The sequence below is a fragment of the Musca autumnalis genome, unplaced genomic scaffold (genome assembly GCF_047663935.1).
Source record: "Musca autumnalis isolate F117 unplaced genomic scaffold, ASM4766393v1 scaffold_3, whole genome shotgun sequence".
NCBI classification, from domain to species: Eukaryota; Metazoa; Arthropoda; class Insecta; order Diptera; family Muscidae; genus Musca; species Musca autumnalis.
This window is the reverse complement of record NW_027411866.1, coordinates 153,964,490-153,986,609: the sequence shown is the minus strand read 5'-3', so window position 1 is coordinate 153,986,609 and position 22,120 is coordinate 153,964,490. Positions and strand designations below refer to the sequence as shown.

Below are 22,120 nucleotides of genomic sequence, written 5' to 3'. Positions count from 1 at the left end.
TTGTTTTGTTAAATACCGTCATAAATTATAAAAACAGTGCTGGAATATTAAAATATGATATGTTTAGAGACTATTTGCTGAATTGTCGCAGAGATTTGCTGGTATCGATTTTTCGATTTTTGTCGCAGGTTGGAACCAGTGTGCGCTGGTGCTTTCGAGTTACAAAATGAATAAATCGTAATATTTTTCCATATTATTTACATTTATTTTATAATTTAACCACTTAAAGACTTTGGGGATAAACATAAATGAGTGTACCCAAAAACTCCATTGAAATCCATGTGGCTGCATACAGGAACATCAAATTAATTGCCAATCTAGAACTTAAAAACTTAGCTGGATAAGTTTCTCCTTTTCTCTATAGTAAGTGGAGGATGGCTAGCCAAATGCAGGGAGAAATGATTGTGAAGCACTAAATTTTCCAATTTGGCTGTGGTTGAAAATTTATAACGCTTAATAATTTTGGCCAGCGCAACTCTAAGGGAGATTTCGGCATAACGCATACCTAGAGAACAAAAAATTATAAAAATAGTTTCAAGTTATTCAATTAAACGTGGGTCAAACAATGTTTTCATCTCACACCGATACAACTTCGCTTGCCTTTGGCAAATGGCATGTATGCATATGGATGACGTGCCTCAACATTACAGGGCAAAAAATTATCAGGATTAAATTGTTCGGCTTGTGGACCCCATATATCTTTACTACGATGTAATTCATAAATATCTATTTCTAATTCAAGGCCTTCGGGTATAACGGTTCCATTACTCAAGGTTAGGTTTCCATCAACAACTACACGGCCAATCATTGGAATTGTTGGAATTAAGCGCATTGTCTCCTTTATAAACATATCCAGGTAGATGAGTTGAGAGATTTGCTCATAAGACATTTCAAACTCTCCGTTATCGTTGTCGGGAAATAGTTCACATATTTCAGCATATGCTTTGCCTTGATATTCAGGATACATGGCTAACATAAGCATGGTAAAGTATAATGTAGATGAATTCGTTTCAAAGGACTGGAGTGCGTGAAAATATATTGGGTTTCAAACGTTTATATAAGACATGTATATCGTTTAACAAATAACATACCGCACCAAATAAATGCATCATACTCGATATGGCAAGGTCTTTTTCAAGTATATTACTTTCAATGGTATCACTGACGTGTTTGGCAACAGCAATATCATGGCTATCCAAATAATCTGGATTATTTCGAATGCCCGTTGCGTAATAATTGTATGCCTGAAAGGAATCGAAAATACTGACAATTTGTCTGACTTTGAGCAGAAATTTATCGATATATTTGAGTACTATATGTTGTGTATATATATACATATATAACTCTGTGCAACAGCGTTTTTGGGGGCTGCAAAAGATTCCTTTGTAAGTATATAAAAACCCAAAAGCTAATGTTTGCCATAGGTCAAGTTTCTGAGATTTCACGTGATGGCGATATTGTAGCTTCGTTTTGAGATTACCTGTCTTCAGTCAAATCGAATGACGAATCTTTCTGTTACTCAGTTCTTGTCATGTCCTTTTGGTCCTTTGGCTTTCAAAATCCAAATAAGGCGCTCAGCGCCTAAACGGCCTAATCCACATGGTCAAAAAAAATCAAACTGGCTTTCTGGCTTTTGGGAAAAAAGCAACTTAAAGCGATTCAAGAGCTGCCACTTCATCCAGAAAAAATAACGGTTTATGGGTTGGTGGAATCGTCGGACCCTATTTCTTCCAAATGATGCTGGTTAGGACTTCATCGTCAATGGCGACCGTTATTGCGCCGGGGTAACCGACTATTTGATGTCTGAGATTTAAGCTCGTAATCCCGGCAACAAACGGCACCACTTCCCACACATAACATCAATCAATGGATTGATGTTTATTTTATTTTTTGGGCCAGTCGATTGGTCACTAGGTCGATTGGTCTCTTATCACTCCGTTAGACTTTTTCCTGTAAGAATATGTAAAGTCAAAATTATATGCGGATAAAGCCACTTCGATTCCGGTCTTGGGGGAAAACATCAGAAGTGCCATTCGCCAGGTACCGGTCGAAAAGCTTGAACGAGTCATTGAAAATTAGACTCAAGGGATGGACCGTCTGAGACGTATCCTCGACCAATATTTGTTAGACATAATCTGCTAAAAATAAATGACATCGAAAGTTCTTTCAAAGGATAATAAACATTCCTCCTTCAATTTTTTCTGTGTTTTTTCTTTAAAGAAGAAACCTCTAAATGGATCACCCTTTACAATGCAATATGGAGTTTTTGAGTATATATTTATAGTAAGTCGTTCACCCATAAGAACGTTAAAAACTTGGGTTTGGGCGTCGGGTTAGTAACCCTCCCCCAGAAAAAACAGCCTACTATGAAATAACGAAAGAAAAGAAAAACAAACCCCTCTAAAGTTGACGAACCCCGCAAACGTTTTAGGGACCATGGTCTGCGAATCTGCACCTGGAATGTTCGCACTCTTTATAGAGAAGGTGCAGTTTACGTATTGGCAGATGCACTTGAAAAGTACAAGGCCGACATTACTGCCATACAGGAAATACGATGGAACGGGAATGGCGTTACAACAACACCTAAAGGTGACGCTCTGTATTATAGCTGCCATGACACAAAGCATGAGTTTGGTTGCGGATTTGTAGTTGGTCGGAGGTTAAAACAGCTTCACCCCAGTGAATGAAAGACTTGCTGCAATTCGATTAAAAGCTTAATTCTCATACTCCCACTGAAGACAAGGACGAACAGACCAAAGATATATTTTACAAGCGCCTAGAAAAAAATTATGACCGGAAGTTGGACATCGGTAAGCTGCAATCACAACAGATAGCCACAGCATATTCCATTCAACTGACCCACCTGCTTAATCAAAGCACTCCTCGTCCCGATAACATATTAGGACAATCGCAAAACATTGCCCACTCCATGCAAACAGCCTACCAGCCGAGCTGTTAAAAACCGGAGGCGACACGCTGATAAGTTGTATGCATCAGCTAGTAAGCTCTATCTGGCAGGAAGAACGCGTACCCGATGATTGGAACGTGCGCATCCTGTGTCCCGTCCATAAGAAAGGAGATAAGACTTTATGCTCCAACTATAGGGGCATAAGTTTTCTCCCTATCGCCTACATGATAGTGTCAGGGATATTGTGCGAACGAAAAAAGCCGATGGTCAACGAAATTATTGGACCATAGCAATGCGACTTTAGACCTGGCAAGTCCACCATTGACCAGATATTTACCCTGCGGCTAATCCTGGAGAAGACCCAAGAGATGCCGATCGACAACTACCAATTTTTGTGCTGATTATAAAATAGCCTTCGACAGCCCGCTTCGTTCAAAGGTATTCCAAGCCATGTCTGAATTTGGTATCCCCGCAAAGCTCATTCGGCTTTGTAAAATGACTCTAACTGACACAAGATCTTCAGTTAAAATAGGAAAGAACCTCTCCCAAGAGTTTTGTACCAAAAGAGGTTTCAGGCAAGGAGACAGTCTTTCGTGTGATATTTTCAACATCCTGCTAGAAAGGGTTATACGAGAGGCAAACGTCAAAAGAAGTGGCATAATCTACACAAATAGCCACATGTTACTTACTTATGCTGATGACATAGACATCATGGGACGATCAGTAAAAGAAGTAACCGATAACTTTATGATGGTCGAAGGAGAATCTGCTAAAGCAGTTCTGGCGATAAACGGCGACGCGCAATGCGTCCATTGAGATCGGACCTCGGCACCGCCGTAAACACAACAAACGACATCAGTTGTGAAATAGGAAGAAGAATTGTATTGACCAAAAGATGCTACTTTGGCAAACACACTTATACTACCCGTGCTGATGTATGGTTCCGAAGCCTGGGTACTTGCGCAAGCAGATAAGGTAGTGCTTGGCGTGTTTGAGAGAAAAATGCTTCGAAAGATCTACGGACCAATCTGCGTTGACGGTGAATATCGACGTCGAATAAACCACGAGCTGTGTCTGCTATGCAACGACATCAATATATGTAGTTAAACGTATAGACATGCAGCGATTGCGTTGGCTAGGGCATGTACTAAGAATGAGCGATGATGATCCCGCTAAATTGGCAGGCCAAAGAATAAATGGCGCAAACAAGTGGATGAAGAGATGACAAGGCGCGGTATTCCAGAAAGCGAAGCACTAAACAGAGAGAATTGGAGATCTTTTCGTAGTTCGGTCTATGGAACAAATGTTCTGTAATGGACCAGCTAAGTAAGTAAGTAATTTATAGTCAGTTTGATTTTTATGGGCATGTGGGTTGGGCCGTTTTAGCGCCGAGCGCCTCTAATCTTCTACAAAAATGTTGCTCAGAAGATTGTAGGTAGGGTTCTCGTTGGCAACATCATTGTTATCATTAGAAAAAACAAAAAACCCTTTTAAATACGCTTAAATATAAAACCCGATTTGGGCTTTTAATATACTCAGCAAGGGCTTTCATCTTGCTAATAGAATTCCACAAAAAAATCCCTAAATTAAGACAAATTAAAGATTCGAGAAATCTCCACAATATATCGACATAGATTTCCTCATATGCAACTATGTCGTACTTACCTCCTCAATTAAACACCGCATCAAACCCACCGTTTGTCGTGCTTCTTTATGTATTGTTTTTTCAGCTAATTTAAGAATTTGTTTACTTTTATAGAAAATATTAAACGATCTGTCTGAAATATATGCCATGACTCTATACAAAAGAAAAGAGAATATTATTCCAAAAAGTAAATTTATGCATGTTTGAAGTTGTTGTGTGATTATGGTGATTTGTTTAACTCGGTCGGGTTCTTACCCCGTTATTTGTTTGGCAAACTGTTTCACATCCAAAGACTTATCTAAGTCACGCCCCAACATGGTCTCTACAAGCAGAAACACTGAATTTAGACTACCCCTTTTGTTTCAGTTTTAGAAATCATAACTAGCTTACCGCCTGAAATACTAATTGTGTATTCGCGGCAAAGTACCAAAATGTCGTGCGAATTTTCCATAACATGACATTTATCCATTTCAGCAAATAATTTAGTCATCTTTTTATGAAAAACGGGTATAAATTCAATAACATTTGGCAGTTTAAGTGCAACATCCATTAGTTTTCTATGTGGCTGCCATTCGTTGACTATGAATATAAACAAATAAAATATGTTGTAATGTTATTCCCACCATCAAATCGTATGTATGCTAGGGTGATGACTTTTCAAATTTTGTTAATTTTTTGTTAAACGTTTATCCTATTAAATATTAAAAAATTTCACACGCAAACCACTTTAAATATTATTTTTGTTAATTTGTTTTATTTTTTATTTATATAAATTTAAAACGATAACAAGAGTAAAATTTTATACAGAAAGTCTGCGGTTCAATCTCCGACCTGAACATCAAAATTTTCGCTGGTGGCAAATCCCACCAGTATAATGTCGGCATCCATTTCATGAGTATTTTAGTCATGTAACTATCGATCTAGACGATAAAAAGTAGGTCCCATATCATTGAGGCAATATGCGTGCACATTGATTTAATTTTCTCTTCTTACTTTACATCAATGAACTTCGTTATTGTATTTGAAACACGACGCAGATTTTATGGAAGGCTCTCGAAACGTACAACTACGTGGTACCAAAATCTCAAAATTTACATAAGTCGACTTATGTCGCTTTGTTTGAAACCCACAAAGCTATTCTAGTGTTCATAGAATAACTAGTAATTCAGTGCGACATGCCCTTGTTAAAATAATGGGCTAGTAGGGGGTTTTGTAAATAGTTACAACAAGTTCTATAAAGACCCATTATTTAGTAAGGATTTTTTTTGATGGGGAGGTATTGGTTTTCAACTTTCGTAATTTGTCCGAAGTTGCCCTCCAAAATTTAAACAAGTGAGCCAAGGCTATAGTCGGGTCGGAGCCGACTATGTGATACCCTACACCACCATGCCTGAGCATAAGCTTTTGACTGGCAAAATTTAAAATATTAAAATAGGAATAGCTTAGCATTCCGATCCCTGAATAATATCCGACCATTACCAAAATCGATGGGTTTTTTCCTCTGTGGGACCCCCATTTACACCCAAAATTTCGGGGCGATCCAATCAAATTGCGACGTGTAGCGTGATTACCAAAAAATTAAAAATAGGGGTGTATTACCGACTCTTGCGATATCTCCGTTATTTGGCCACCTACGCCAACCTGCTTTACATCATTGTAAAGAGGGGATTTTCTACATTCATAGTCGGACTTTGTTTTTGGAAGCTGTGATGTTCGTCATATTTATTAAAATCGCAGAAATGAAAGGTTGTGTTCTATTAGCGGCTATTGCGATATCTTCGTTGTTTGACCACCTACGATAACCTCCTTTACATCGTTAGAAAGGTGATATATTCTGCTTTCATTAGGACTTTGGCGTCAATTTCTTTCAACCTAAATGCGCACGACAATTTACAAAGGAGTTCTAAAACAGGCATTTCCAGTAGTGAGAAGCATTTTCGGATATCCCGAGTGGCAAAACTTAAATGTTTGCAAAGAAATGCCGATATCCTGGAGGGACCATCATATGGAAATGACTTATGCGTAAAATATACGACTAAACTTGTTGAAAGAAAAAAGCCAGCTTTGTTAGGCATTACACCGGATTATTTTAAGAATTCTTGCCAAAGCAGGATAAGCGGGTGTCCCGTTAGACAGGGGTTCTATTCAAATGAGCCAATTTTTTTACTTAAATTTTTGACTTTATTTCGCTTTCCTTGTATAATTCTTATACACATTGGATTTGAATGCAAATGAATGACTACCCAGCAAACCAAATGTCTGATGTCCGACACGTCTGAACAATTTCGGAAGCAAAGTCGTTCAAATTTCGTTCCGATTTCTAAACGATTTTTCGGATAGAAAATAGTTTAGATTTTGTACCGATTTCGTTCCGATTTCGGAACGAATGTCGGAAAGAAATTTCCTATCCGAATTTCCCAAGGATTTTCTTCAGATTTCGTTACGAAATCGGACCGAAATCGATCCGATGTCGCTAAGACATTTCGTTCCGAAATTATGTCAACAACTTCATACAACTTTCGTTAAGATATCGTTACGATTTCGGATCAGATATCGGACGTATCGTCCGAATTTTGTTCCGATTTCGTTACGATGTCGGTACGATTGGTTTGCTGGGTAAGTTTACTCCAAACACATGAAGCAAAATATAACAAAGCTTCAAAACTTCATATCTTGTATAATTCAGAAAAAATTGAGGTTGAAAAAGTGAGCGGCAGTGTATAACTGCCACCTCTAGCGTGATTAGGGTTACACTACAACCAATTAAATGTGAGGGATCCCTGGTTTTGTAACTCTGTAAGGTCAAGAGTTCCTCTTCTAAATAAAACGTATGTGGTTTTAACATATTTTCCTGGAGTAAAGATATAGAGTGCCACCGTGGTGAAATGGTATGCACACCCGCCTTGCACACACAAGGTCGTGGGTTCGATTCCCCGGCCAGGCAACATCAAAACACTTTCAACGATGGCAAAATACCCCTCAGTAATGTTGGCGACATTTCCTGAGTATTTCAGCCATGTAAAACTTCTGTACAAGTGGTGTCTAGATACGTCGATCGGACTCGGCGATTAACTGTAGGTCCCATATCATTGAGCTAATATGAATCGGGGTGCACTCATTGATATGAGAGAAGTCTCCCTTGTCCCGCCTGGGATGTTTGTGGAACAATTATAAAGATATAGTCATTTCTAGAATGGTTTCTAACAATTGATGTCGGATTTGTGCGGAGCCCCCTAAATTGTTTAGTTTGGTAAATTTAAGATTGTCAAAGTTTGAGCACAATCGGGATATGTTAACACGTGCCACTGGGGCCTCAAAATTCCCATTGTAATTTGTATGGGGCCAAAGGTGAACTTTCACGAAATTGCCCTAATGCACAGTGGATCCACTTCCATGGAGAAAGTGGCCAAAAATAGTTAGCGTGTAAAAATCAAGCCAATGCGCCGGTTACAACTTTGTGCTGCTGCGAAGTGTGTTTCAAGAAACCAAGAGCGTAACATTCTACGCTTATACGCTTATATATCCATAGAAACCGTATTCAAGGGCAGCTTTAGTAAGCGACCCACCATTTATAATCTGGCACAAGATGGCAGCTGATTGTAATACTGAATGATCCTAAACCCATGACCTACTTTGGAAAATTATTCCCGAGGTGGGCACTGGTGGGCATCATGACTAAAACCTTAAGTAAAATTTAAGTATATAATCGAATTGGCATTACAAAATACACTGAAAAATATGCAGCTAACTAGAATTCCACAACACGCTAAAACACTATTTGTTAATGAAAATTAAGCTATTATTCAAAATCCACTACAATATTTTGCTATACGTATTAGTTTCGCGATATTTTGAATATATTTACTTGCACTTAAAGTATAGGTTGTACTCACAACAAAAAATATTAGTCAAATGTTCCGACTTTTATAGCTATTCTTAAGAAGATCGCGTTCGAATGAAACAAAAATTAATGTATTTTTTAAAAAGGTCCATGTCATAGCTGTCAGAGTTGCGAGATGTTGTACAAAATTTTGACATTCATTTTTTTTTTTTTTTCCCAATGGGTGGATCCACTGTGCACTGTGGTAAGGAGTATTATGTCTTTGTGCATTTCTATGTAACATACAAACGGAAACGAAATAGACATATAGTTCCATTTGGGGATATACATATAATCACTTTCTAAGTCGATTTATGCATGTCCGTCTGTTCATGTATTTTTGTTCGCAACGTTCATGTCGCATTTTTTCTCCGATTCAGCTGAAAATTGGGGACTATAATTTCTTCGGCTATAGGAAAAGCGCTATTGCTTTTGGTAAAAATCGGGTCAGATTAGGATATAGCTCCCATATATATTTTTGCCCGATTTCACGTATTTGCTGCACCAAACACGCTATATACGTTTGATTTTAATTTTAAGTGTGTGACTCAGTTCTGTCTAGAAATAAGGGTGCCAAATTATATCGAAATCGGTTCAGATTTGGATATAGCTCCCATATATATTTTAGCCCGATTTCACGTATTTTCTTTACCATACACGTTATATATGTCCGACTTCAATTAAATTTGGAATGTGTGACTGAATTCGGTCTAGAAATAAATGTGCCAAGTTATAACGAAATCGCTTCAGATTTGGATATAACTCCCATATATATTTTCGCCCGATTTCACGTATTTGCTGCGCCAAACACGCTATATACGTCCGATTTTGATGAAATTTGGAATGTTTGATTGAATTCGGACTAGAAATACGTGTACCAAAATAATATCGAAATCGGTTCAGATTTGGATATAGCTCCCATATATATTTTCGACCGATATCGCGTATTTGCTGCACCAAACACGATATATAAGTCTGATTTCAATGACATTTGGAATGTGTGACTGAATTCGGTCTGGAAATAAATGTGCGAAATTATATCGAATATACTTGTTTTACATATTCACATATTCAGAGTGGTTTAGGGTATCATATAGCCGGCCTCGCCCGACTTTGACCCTTTCCTTTCTGGTTTTTATTAGATAGCGGATAAAAAAAAAAAAACAAATAAAAAATCTATTTGGACCAATATTGAGGAAGTTATGAGTATTTCTTTGCATAAGTTATTACATGTGTTCTTTTACTATCTGATGGATATGTAGACGCAAAATAAACCAATTTGGAGGCATTAAAAATATACTTTTTACATTGAAAGTTAATTACAAGAAGCTCCTCCTTGAAATTCAATCAACACTTTTAACTTTAAGTTAACCGGAATCCAAACTATAACAAAAGAATTCTTATAATAATGGTGGTTATTCTTAAATGTTTTGCTGATAAACAGCACCAACGCTTGAAAAAATACAGGAAATGAAAAATCAATTTTTGCAAAATTGTCGGATTTCACTCAGAATTTTTCATATGTATGTATGTGGTTTTATCCCAGCTTACAGTGAATTCAAAAAAAAAATCCGCTAACTGCTAAGAAAATCGAATCATTTTGTGTGTGAGTTTTTTATCGAATTATCTTATATCTAAAATGTTATCTAATATTTACTAAAAACTCATCGAAACATGTACAAAAGTCATCACCCTAATATGGGTACAACTCAAAATGATGCAAGCTAAATTAAGAAAGATAAACGTTTATAACTTTCAAGTGATTTGCGGCATTGTAACCATTCAAAAGAGGACTTTGTAGTGCGAATAGTTTTCTTCTAGCAAACCCTATCGAAATGAGACTAAAGAAATGTTGTATCTGTGAAAAATTTCTACAACATTTTCTTAATCCCATTTCGATAGGGCTTGCGGTTTCCTATCAAAATCCAGAAAACCTAAAAACCGTAAAATGTGACCTTTGATCGCGATTTATTTAAAAATACCTTCGGCGATTTTTTTTTTTTATTTTTCTCATCTACGAACTTTGGATGCCACCGTGGTGCAATGGTATGCACACCCGCCATGCACGCTAAAGGTCGTTGGCTCGATTCCAAGGCCAGGAAACATCAAATTTTCAACGGTGGCAAAATACCCCTCAGTGATGTTGGCGACATTTCCTGAGTATTTCAGACATGTAAAACTTCTCTACAAGTGGTGTCTTAGGACACGCCGTTCGGACTCGGCAATAAACAGTAGGTCCCATATCATTGAGCTAATATGAATCAAGGTGCACTCACTGATATGAGAGAAGTCTCCCTTGTCCCATCTGGGATGTTTGTGGAACAAATATTATTTTATTATCTATGAACATTATAGTATCGGAATCGGCAACAATTTCCCAGGTTTAAGGACTTTTCATGTAAAGATAGTGAAGGCGCTCCGTGCATGACATTGCTTTAAAAGGAGGCGATACAGTCAATGCACTGTGCCAATTTGAACTTTTATATTTCAAAAATGGTAAAACCTAGGAAAAACTCATAAAGGTGAGTCTTGTAGAGAATTTTCACAGCTTAACCTCATTTCGATAGGACTTGCGGCTTCGAAGCAAAATCCTAAAAAACCGAATGAAACCCTAACCATGTGAACTTTGACCGCAACTTATTTAAAAACCCCACCGGTGATTTTTTTGTTTTTTGATTTTTCTCATCTATGAACATTTTTGCAGACAACTATTTACAAAAAATCCTCTTCCGAATGGTTAAACAAATATAATTGCTACCAAATAACTCAACTCGTGTACAATCTAGTAACGTTTGCATCATTTTGAGTGACATCCACTTAATGTGTTAGCTATTGAAAGCAATTTACCTTTCATTGTTACAAGTCCTTTACCCATAATATATCTAAATCCGTTATAGGCTATTCCTTTATTTGATGCTATTTTTGCCGTTAGAAGATGTTTTATGATTTCCGGATCACTGGTAACGAATTCGGGAATAGGTCCAACATATCTTATATAATTTGGGCCATGCTTTTGATAGTTATCGTGGGAGTTCTTCAAAACAGCTAAAGAAAGAAATAATAACAAAAATAAATAAAAATGTAATTACAGTCGAACTTCTCTAGAACATAGCAGTTGGGGTTCGACGAATTACCAAGTTAGAGAAAAAAATCTTTATAGAGAAGCCGGGACAAAATGTTTTAATTGGACCTACAATGTCCTACATACATACTTACTTACATAGCTGGCCCTTTACAGATCATTTCTTCCATAAACCGAACCAAAAAAGATCTGCATTCCTCTCTGTTTGTTGCTTTATTTTCCCAATTTGGGATAAGGAATTTTCTGATGTCGTATTTCACTTGTTCGCTCCATCGAAGCCTTGGTTTTCCAGTTCTGCGTTTGCCGCCATGCGGCTTATTTATAGGCCTATTTAGCGATACGTTTAACTATACTGATGTCGTTGTACCGCCAACGCAGATTGGCCCTTACATATTTCGAAGAATACTTCTCACGAACACACCAAGCACTGCCTTATCTGTCGGACCATACATGTTTCGGACCATACATTAGCACGGGTAGTATCAGTGTTTTGACATTTGAACTTGCGGATGAAAATGTGGATTAGGACTAAAGCCTTGCAGAGGAGGTACTTAAAGGAATGGGCCGACATATCTATTATGGAAGTGGATCTTATTTTGGGAGTTATATCTTTTCGATATATATCGAGACCACTAGTCATTTCAGTGGGTCATCGTATAACTTTTGGACCAGTATGCCAGGAAGCATGGACTTCTCCACGGAAAACATAATATCGCAGTAAACAGAACTTAAAGTGCACTTAGACACCAATGTTGAACTTTTGTGAGGGAGATACCTTAGGGTAAGTTAAACTAAATGTGGACAAAATATTAGGAGATCCAAAGTTTGGACCAAATTTGCTCAAAATATATCGTGCATATCAGTGACATTTTTTAATATTCGGGAGAAGTACCGGAAATTGGGAACTGGTATATCCTATTTTAGAACTGAAATTATGACTGAAAATATGACGATGGTCAAATTTTGGACCAAATCGGTTGATCAGTTCGAGAGTAATCGTGCCCCCGATCCACTACATATGGTTCCATAGGGTTTTATACACCTTTTGGGCTTTTTTCTCAAGAAGTATAGACTTGCCCCTAAAAAAAAACTTTTAACGTCGTAATTGAGGCAGCGAATGCATGTTGCTTCAACAAAAATCAAAGTGATACGAGGTCTTAATGTGAACTTATCCAAAATTTTGTGTGGGAAGTAGCCGAAGAAGTGGACAAATATAGTCTATATTCGAACCTGATCTATATCTGGTAGATTTATTAAGATGTGTAAAGTATGGACCAAATCGGTCACTGCCTTCAAGAGTTATCGTGCGAACAATTTTTCCGAACATGGCCATCTTCGAACTTAAACTAAGTTTGGACAAAATATTACGAAGACCAAATTTTGGACCAAATCGGTTGATCCGTTCGAGAGTTGGCTTGCGCTCCAACCACTACTCACGGTGTCATGGGGGTTTTTGCACCTTTCGGGCTATTTTCTAAGGAAGTTGGACTTGCCCCTAATGAGACATGTTCCGTCGTACGCGGGGAAGTGAATACAAGTTGCTACAACAAAAAGTAAAGAGATTCGAGAACAGGTCCTAAACTGAACTTTTCCGAAATTTTCTTTGGGAGGTACCCGAAGGAGTGGACCGAGTGAGTCCACCCTAGAACCTCATCTAAGTCTGGTCGAAATTTCACGACGTGCAAAGTATGGACCTAATCGGTTACTCCCTTCATGAGTTATATAGCGCACACCTTTTCCAAACTTTTGTGGAGGAGGTACCGGAAGGAGTGGACCGATATAAACCGTCTTCGAACTTAAACTAAGTTTGTACAACATATTACGAAAGCCAAATTTGGGACCAAATCGGTTCACCCGTTCGAGAGTTATCCTGCGCACCAGCCAACTAGACATACAGACGGACCGACATTGCTAAATCGACTCCAAATTGTCTGAAACCCATTTCGTCCAAACATACTTGGGTCTAAAAGCATTATTTCGATGAGACACATTTTTCCCGTATGAAAGTGTATATGTATAAAAATATGCTAGAAACAACGCGATAGATGCATTTTACAACAATGACATGTTCTCAATATTTTTTCAAAGATAATATTAAAAAAATTGCGGTTTTGGAGATACGCTGCGAAATAAATACATATTACGCAATTTTTATATGTATATACTATAAAATTTAAGACAGTAAATGATTTTATTCCTGCTTGTTTGTTGTTCTTATCTACAAGTTTGCACCGAATATCATGGAAAGATTCGTATTGGTTTCAAAGGTACAGCCCCGATTTGCTTTAAAATGTCAATATTTAACCATGTTTAGATAGGGCCATAAAATCCGAACCCGTTCTAACAAAACAAAACCCAAAAAGTGTCTTTTGTCTATTGGGTCTTTACTTTCATAAAAACACCATTAGAAGTTTTTTGCACAAAATTACCTTGAAAATGTTGCACAGTGTAATATAATTTATTAATTTTTGGAAAAATAGTCAAAAATACGGATTATCTACAATTGTGGGATTTAAAACCTCATACAGAAAAACTACTTGACGTATCAATACCAAAATTCAGATTCTTTCTAATTCATATGTTTTCTATCAATTCCCATCAATGCATTTGTGCTACGCGGTACATGGTTTTTACCGTTTTTGGCCACGGTCGTGACACTGTGCGTCACTGTGTACCGCTCCATCTAAAGTTCCAACAATTTCATCGAAATGCAGTTAATGCCTGCATTGGGTCGTTTTGAAATTGTTTGCAGCTTGTTGTCCTCGCGGCTAATATTTCGACGGTATATTTTTTTCGGGGTAAATACATACCGACTGAGACAATTACCTTAAAGCTGTGAATAAACAGTACATACTGGGTTTATTTCTTTTATGTCACACGCTGTCGACAAAGCGAATGACACTTTTTTACTTGTTTAAATATTCGTTTAACTTATTTACCAACATGCATTTTAACATTTATGAGTAGACTTATTAGATTATGTACGATTGCAAATAGTCATCATGAAGTCTCTCATATTCTTTCTACTTTGTAAAAACATATGTAATTTTATAGACCTTATTTATATCAGCAAATGCTTACTTTTCTGTGTAAATATTGGTCCGAAACCCAATATCATTTCTAGACTGTTTGTTGGCACCTTTTTGGACAATTCGAATATTTTCCCATGATTCCAACGATAATACAACCACAAACGTATTAGAAAAAGTACAACAAAAATTAAAACTGCGCTCATGTTTCCGACAAACAAATGCTTTGCTAACTTATCCAGAAATGAAAACAGAGAACAAACGAAACATTTTTAGATACATTTGTTTGTGCGTGCTTGTGTAACCTTTGCCCATAGACTAAATTTACCAAATATTTTATGTAGCAAACAATTTAATGGTTTGGGAATTAAGGTGTTAGCATATTTTATTTAAAACAAATTCCGACACAGGCACAGAGTAGTTTTAGAACCGAAATTAATTGTTGCCCAAAGTCGAATATAGACAAAACAACAAAGACATATTGCTCATTTACTCAATGAGTGGCATGAATCAAAAAATCAAATTTCGAGATTTAAAACGATTATTAACACAACTTTAAAAGTATATTACACAAAAGAAGTAAATAAAAAATAAATTGGACCATCTTTTTGAAAGAGCTAGCTAGATATCATTGCTAGGTTTATGCCAAATTCGTATTAAATAATATGAGTTTTAGAGATAACACAAAAAACGTATATTTTGAGTTATGCCACTCTTTGACTAAATGAACGTGAACGTTCCTAATAGTAAACTATTGATGTAGGTTAATTAAAACACTATGTTTATTTTTAGACGCAGGCGGTCTGCACTTTGGTTATTTATTCTACATTTATAAAAGAGGAAAAAGTTTGTACATTTGTTTGTTTACTGTTTGTTTGTAATTTATGGACTCGAAAACCATCGAACAGATCTTCCTGAAAATTCGAGGTTATGGTAACATGGGGCGGCTTCGTCATTGGAGCGGCTACGCCAGCCCCGATTTTCTCGCAAGCTACAAGTACATACTAGCAAAAACTGTTAAAAACAAAATTGTGAGTTTAACGAAGATCGATCATCTTCCAAAAGTTGGCAGTTGTGTCAAAGGTATGATAGCGAACGCACGCGGTTTTGTGTTTTCAGGGTATTGGGAAAAATAATTATGGTAGGTATGTTTTGTTATATCTTCTTTACCTTTTGTGATACCAAAAACACAATTTAAACCGTTAGAAGACAACTACTGAAGAATAGAAATCCCAATCATTTGCATGAAAAAAAGCAATTACAAATTTTAATATATTCATATTATGAAATATGTAAGGGGTGGGGCGCCTACGCCAAGATAGGGGTGTGGTGGGTTAATGTCAAAAATTGTTCATGTTTAACTTAAACTCTTTATACCGTAGATATACCACACTATAATATGAATTTAAAATCGAATATTATGCTAAACGTATCTTATTTTAGTAATATTATGATTTTTGTACCTAAAGTCTAGGTACCTACTTAATTTAAATGCTAGAATCTGTTTCTTTTTGTGAATTTTAGAATCACTTTTGATTATTCAATAGAAAACATGATCCCGTTTTGCATAATGTTTATATTTAAGGTAGAAGTATGGTAAATTACAGTTTTAGAGTACGTTAGTGAATGTCCAGTATCCCCAACCATGGGACGGTTTCACCACGTTTTGACCTTTTCTAAATTCCCCAAAATAATATTTTAAAATCGGGTGCCATCGTGGTGCAATGGTATGCACACCCGCCTTGCACGCTGAATGTAGTGGGTTCGATTCTCCGGCCAGGCAACAACAAATTTGCGAAGGTGTCAAAATACACCTCAGTAATGTTGGCTACATTTCCTGAGTATTCATCTTCTTATATATATAAAAGATCAGTGAGGTGAGGTATTCACTGACTGACTGACTGATTCATCAGCGCCCAGACGAAACCGCTGAAGCTAGAAACCTGAAATTTAGTGTGAGGGTTAGTCTTTGGGGCGAAGGTGCTCGATAAGGCTGGGTTTTTGGAAATTCGTCCTACAAGGGTGCGAAAAGCACTAAAATGTACTAAAAATGGTCTCATTTGTGTGGCTGATCGCCTAATAATCAACGCCCAGAAGAAACGGCTGAAGCTAGAAACCTGAAATTTTGCGTGAGAGTTAGTCTTGGGGCGAAGGTGCTCGATATGGCTGGGTTTTTGGATATTCGTCCTACAGGGGTGCGAAAAGCACTTAAATGCACTAAAAATGGTCTCATTTGTGTGGCTGACCGCCTAATAATCAACGGCCAGACGAAACGGCTGAAGCTAGAAACCTGAAATTTTGTGTGAGGGTTAGTCTTGGGGCGAAGGTGCTCGATAAGCCTGTGTTTTTGGAAATTTGTCCTACAAGGGTGCGAAAAGCACTAAAACGTACTAACAATGGTCTCATTTGTGTGGCTGACCGCCTAATAATCAACGCCCAGACGAAACGGCTGAAGCTAGAAACCTGAAATTTAGTGTGTGGGTTAGTCTTGGGGCGAAGGTGCTCGATAAGGCTGGGTTTTTGGAAATTCGTCCTACAAGGGTGCGAAAAGCACTAAAATATACTAACAATGATCTCATTTGTGTGACTTACCGCCTAATAATCAATGCCCAGACGAAAAGGCTGAAGCTAGAAACATGAAATGTTGTGTGAGGGTTAGTCTTGGGGCGAAGGTGCTCGATAAGGCTGCGTTTTTGGAAATTCGTCCTACAAGGGTGCGAAAAGCACTAAACTGTACTAAAAATGGTATCATTTGTGTGGCTGGCCGCCTAATAATCGTCCTACAAGGGTGCGAAAAGCACTAAAATGTACTAAAAATGGTCTCATTTGTGTGGCTGACCGCCTAATAATCAACGCCCAGACGAAACGACTGAAGCTAGAAACCTGAAATTTTGTGTGAGGGTTAGTCTTGGGGCGAAGGTGCTCGATAAGCCTGTGTTTTTGGAAATTTGTCCTACAAGGGTGCGAAAAGCACTACAATGTACTAAAAATGGTCTCATGTGTGTGGCTGACCGCCTAATAATCAACGCCCAGACGAAACGGCTGAAGGTAGAAACCTGAAATTTTGTGTGAGGGTTAGTCTTGGGGCGAAGGTGCTCGATAAGGCTGGGTTTTTGGAAATTCGTCCTACAAGGGTGCGAAAAGCACTACAATGTACTAAAAATTGTCTCATTTGTGTGGCCGACCGCCTAATAATCAACCCCCAGACGAAACGGCGGAAGCTAGAAACCTGAAATTTTGTGTGAGGGTTAGTCTTGGGGCGATGGTGCTCGATAAGGCTGGGTTTTTGGAAATTCGTCCTGGAAGGGTGCGAAAAGAATTAAAATGTACTAACAATGGTGCTTTTTGTATGGCTGACTGACTAATAAACAACGCCAAGACGAAACGGCTAAAGCTAGAATCTTGAAATTTTGGGTGCGGGTTACACTTGTGGCGAAGGTGCTCGATAAGGCTGGGTTTTTGGAAATTCGTCCTAGAAGGGTGCGAAAAGTACTAAAATGTACTAAAAGTAATAGTCAATCTTGAAATTTTGTGTGAGGGTTAATCTTCGGTATTACGTGAATTTGGGCGAAACTATAAAGTAGAAATTCTGAAATTTGGAATAACTATTACTGTTGGAGTGTAGGTTTTAGATATGGAGATAGTTTTCGAAATTCGTACATATGGGTACGGAAGGTACTAAATAGTACCAAATAAAGTACTATTTGGATGTGGGGAAACGGATGGAGCTGGAATCCTGAAATTTAGAATTAGGATTACTGTCGGAGTGTAGGATAGAGGTAGTTTGGAAATTCGTACTTTTGGGTACGAAAAGTACTAAATGGTACCGAATTTGGTACAATATGAGTTTAAGTGATCGGATAGAGCTAGAATAGTGAAATTTGGAATTAAGATTATTATTGGAGTTGGGATTGGGATACTTTTGGAAATTCGTACCTTTGGTACTAAATTCGTACTTGTGGGTACAAAAATTACTGAGTGATACTAAATTTTGTACAATTTGGACTTGGGTGAACGGATAAGCAGGAATTCTGAAATTTGGAATTAGGATTACTGTTGGAGTGTAGGATTGAGGTAGTTTTGGAAATTTTTTGGTTATGGGTACGAAAAGTACTAAATGGTACCAAACCTTGTACAATTTGGATTTGAGTGATCGGCTAGAACAGGAATAGTGAAATTTGAAATTATGATTACTATTGGAGTGTGGGATTGGGATACTTTTGAAAATTCGTACTTATGGCTACGAAAAGTACTAAATGGTGCCAAATTTGGCACAATTTGGATTTGGGTGATCGGGTACATTTGGAATCCTGAAATTCGAAATTAAGATTATTGTTGGAGTGTTGGATAGAGGTAGGTTTGGAAATTTGGACCTATGGGAACAAAAAGTACTAAATGGTACTTAATTTGGTACAATTTACATTTGGATGAACGGATACAGTTTTTGAATTAAGGTTACTTATGGATCGTAGGATTGAGGTAGTTATGGAAATTCGTAGTTATGTGTACGGAAAGTACTAAATGGTACTAAATTTGGTACAATTGGATTTGGGTGAACAGCTAGAGCTGGAATAATGAAATTTATATTTAAGATTACTTATGGAGTGCAGGATTGAGGTAGTTTTGGAAATTCGTACTTATGGGTATAAAAAGTACTAAATTTGGAACAATGTGGAGTTGGGTGAACGGATAGCTCTGGAATTCTGATATTTGAAATTAAGATTGCTGCTGGAGTGTAGGTTTGAGGTGGTTTTGGAAATTCGTACTTATGGGTACGGAAAGTAATAAATGGTACTAACTTTGGTTCAATTTGGATTTGGTTGATCGGATAGAGCTGGAATCCTGAAATTTGGAATTTAAATTACTGTTGCAGTGTAGGACTGAGATAGTTTTGGAAGTTCGTACTTATTGTTACGAAAAGTAAATGGTACTAAATATGGTACATTTTAGATTTGGGTGAAGGGATAGAGTTGGAATAATGAAATACGGAATTACTGTTGTTGAAATTCGTGCTTTCATACGAAAAGTATTAATGGTATTATGAATAGAGATGGAATTGGGAAATTTGGTATTATAGCCGTTGTTGGTGTGTAGGGTTGAGATATGGATGTGGTTGTGGATATACGTACAATAAGTGTACGAAAATTACTAAATGGCAGAATTTGGTTCAAATTGTTATTGTGTAAAGGGGTAGAGCTGAAATTGTGACATTCGGTATTAGTATAGCAGTTGGCGTTTAGAGTGGAGATAGAGAGGATGTTTCGGAAATTCGAACTTATGTATATGAAAAATACTAAATGGCGGTTGGGATATAGTTTTGGATATAAGAAAGTATTTTTTGAAACTATTACATATTCTTAATACTGAATATGGTACCAGTTTGGTGTTGCATGAATCGATTAGTTGTCAATGAGAACCGTACCTAACATTTTCTGAGCGAACATTTCGAAGCTGCAGAACATTTCGAAGCTGAAAAACGTAATTTTGTGGTACTTTTATAGCGGCTCTTAAAATAAAGGACGAAAAAGACATTGCATGAAGCGAGTTAGAAGGTCGAGGTGCTCTACGAAAATGATCCACATTCGATTCGACTGAAGACATGTCATCTCAAAAATAAGTTAAAGCAATAGTGAACAAAGATATAACGCCAATTCCTGATGGCTTACAGGGTCGCTAGCAAAAACTTCATCACGCCATAACGCGGAAGTTCGACTCACGGCGGATCTGTCCTTCGGGGTTCTTAATATACTCACCAAGGCCTTTCTTCCGTATGGAATTTTCCGTGACTCAGACTTTCACCTCCATTTTGTTGCACACTGTTATTTATTTGTCAGATTCATTGTTAGAGGTGGTCGTACAATAAGTGTACTAGAAGTATTAAAGAATATTAAATATAGAAGCACTGGTATTGTGTGAATCGATAAATACAATTTGTTATGAGAGTAACTGTTGAGATTGGATCAGAATGTTTATTAAAATCCGCCTTTAAATGTATAAAAGGTTTATACATGTAATACCATTGGCATTGGGTGAACAAGTAGAGCTAAAACTGAAAAATTTGAGGTAAGGTCCTGGATTTTAAAAATTGTACTGAATAGTGTACTGTTGCTTTCATGTTAACACGAATTCGGTTTCTAAATAATGTACTGAAATCAAACAGTCAAACGTATCGGTTCAACAACATTTGTATAGAGGGTAACATATTTTGAATAAAGGTTTTCTACATTTTGATATCACAAATTCACAAAATTCGGTTTGAAAATGGGGATAAAAAATTTGGATAAAATTTTCCAAATACCCATACCGTTCTAATAAAACATTGACTGGTATTTCAAATGTAGGCAGCTGTTGAAGTGTATAGGTGCGATAAGGCCTTTTTTGAAATTCGAACAAAAGGTGTACGAACAGTACTTAAAAAAAATTAAATATCAATTCAAAAATGTATAAGTGCATCAAACTTTTCAGTGTTCACCATATTAAATACTGTTTATTTGTATATTATTCCTTTTCCGCATACGAAGTAGCGGGCATTTTGCTAGTTTAAAATAAAATCTTATTCATAGACGAAAAGACACACTGCTTTTCATAGAACAACCGAAGATCACTTAATCATCTCTTAAAAAATAGAAGGCTTCCTCCAAAATAGTATATGAAAAGTTTTTTCTTAAAAAAAATACAGGAACATCATCTTACGGAAGACCCCAACTATTCTCATAAAATATTCAGAAAAAAGTTCAATTAAAGAACAATATCACTCTTGTAAAAGTCCAACTTTTCTTCTTATGGAAGATCAGTAGGATCTTAAAATGTCAAGGTTTTTCATAGAAGTCCAATAGATCCTTTCATACAAGAATAACAAAAAACCGGAGCGACTTCTAATAGAAGATGACATGAACGACTTCCAATAAAATAAAAACGAGAGACCTTGACCTTCCTTGAGATGAACATTAGGCTTCTGGCAGATCTTCTAAACATGTTATTCGACCAAAACATTTCCGATATGATTTTTGTAATCAAACTAAAAATTAGATGAGAAATGTTTCACGATAGTCCTTAACTGGTTAAAGAGTAGTCTTTGCTCACATGCCTTCTAATAGTTTTCTGATAACATGAATATCTCTATCATAAAAGATCTATATTAGAAATTTTGCCAATTTTCAGACAAAAATATTAATTTTTATAATCCGCAAAATTGGTTGGATTTTATTTTGTTTTGGAGATTGTTTTGTTTCCCCAAGCCTATTTTTGCATCATAAAATAATCGGGACCTTTGTTCATGTCATTTTGTATTAACAGCATAAAACAGTTCTTACCGTATACCCCCTCCAGAGGGGAAAGGGGGGGAGTATGTTTAGCACGTGGTTTCTTAAAACACTCTTCGCAGTAGCACAAATATGTAACCGGCGCATTGGCTTGATTTTTACACTCTAAATATTTTTGGCCACGTTCTCCATACAAGTGGATCCACTGTGCGTCGGTACTTTTGCGTACTCTCGAGGTGGAATTTGAAGAGATTTCGGCCACTGCTTCTACGGCTGTTCTTTAGTGATGTCAACATTTTTGATAATATCGATTG

The 22,120-nt window shown here is 37.0% G+C and overlaps 1 protein-coding gene across 1 annotated transcript in view; it reads right to left on the bottom strand.

Annotated features, from left to right (window-relative positions):
- Positions 1-332: 332 nt before the first annotated feature.
- The window catches only part of LOC141396732 (probable cytochrome P450 313a4), a 43,263-nt gene continuing 21,475 nt past the window's right edge, over positions 333-22,120 (bottom strand). The window contains exons 3-9 of the mRNA XM_073972368.1: positions 11,281-11,478; positions 4,944-5,132; positions 4,809-4,875; positions 4,574-4,706; positions 1,092-1,244; positions 583-1,018; positions 333-505 (exon numbers count right to left, since the gene is read on the bottom strand). Coding sequence (XP_073828469.1) covers positions 333-505; positions 583-1,018; positions 1,092-1,244; positions 4,574-4,706; positions 4,809-4,875; positions 4,944-5,132; positions 11,281-11,478 — 1,349 coding nt within the window. The remainder of the gene's footprint in view (positions 506-582; positions 1,019-1,091; positions 1,245-4,573; positions 4,707-4,808; positions 4,876-4,943; positions 5,133-11,280; positions 11,479-22,120) is intronic.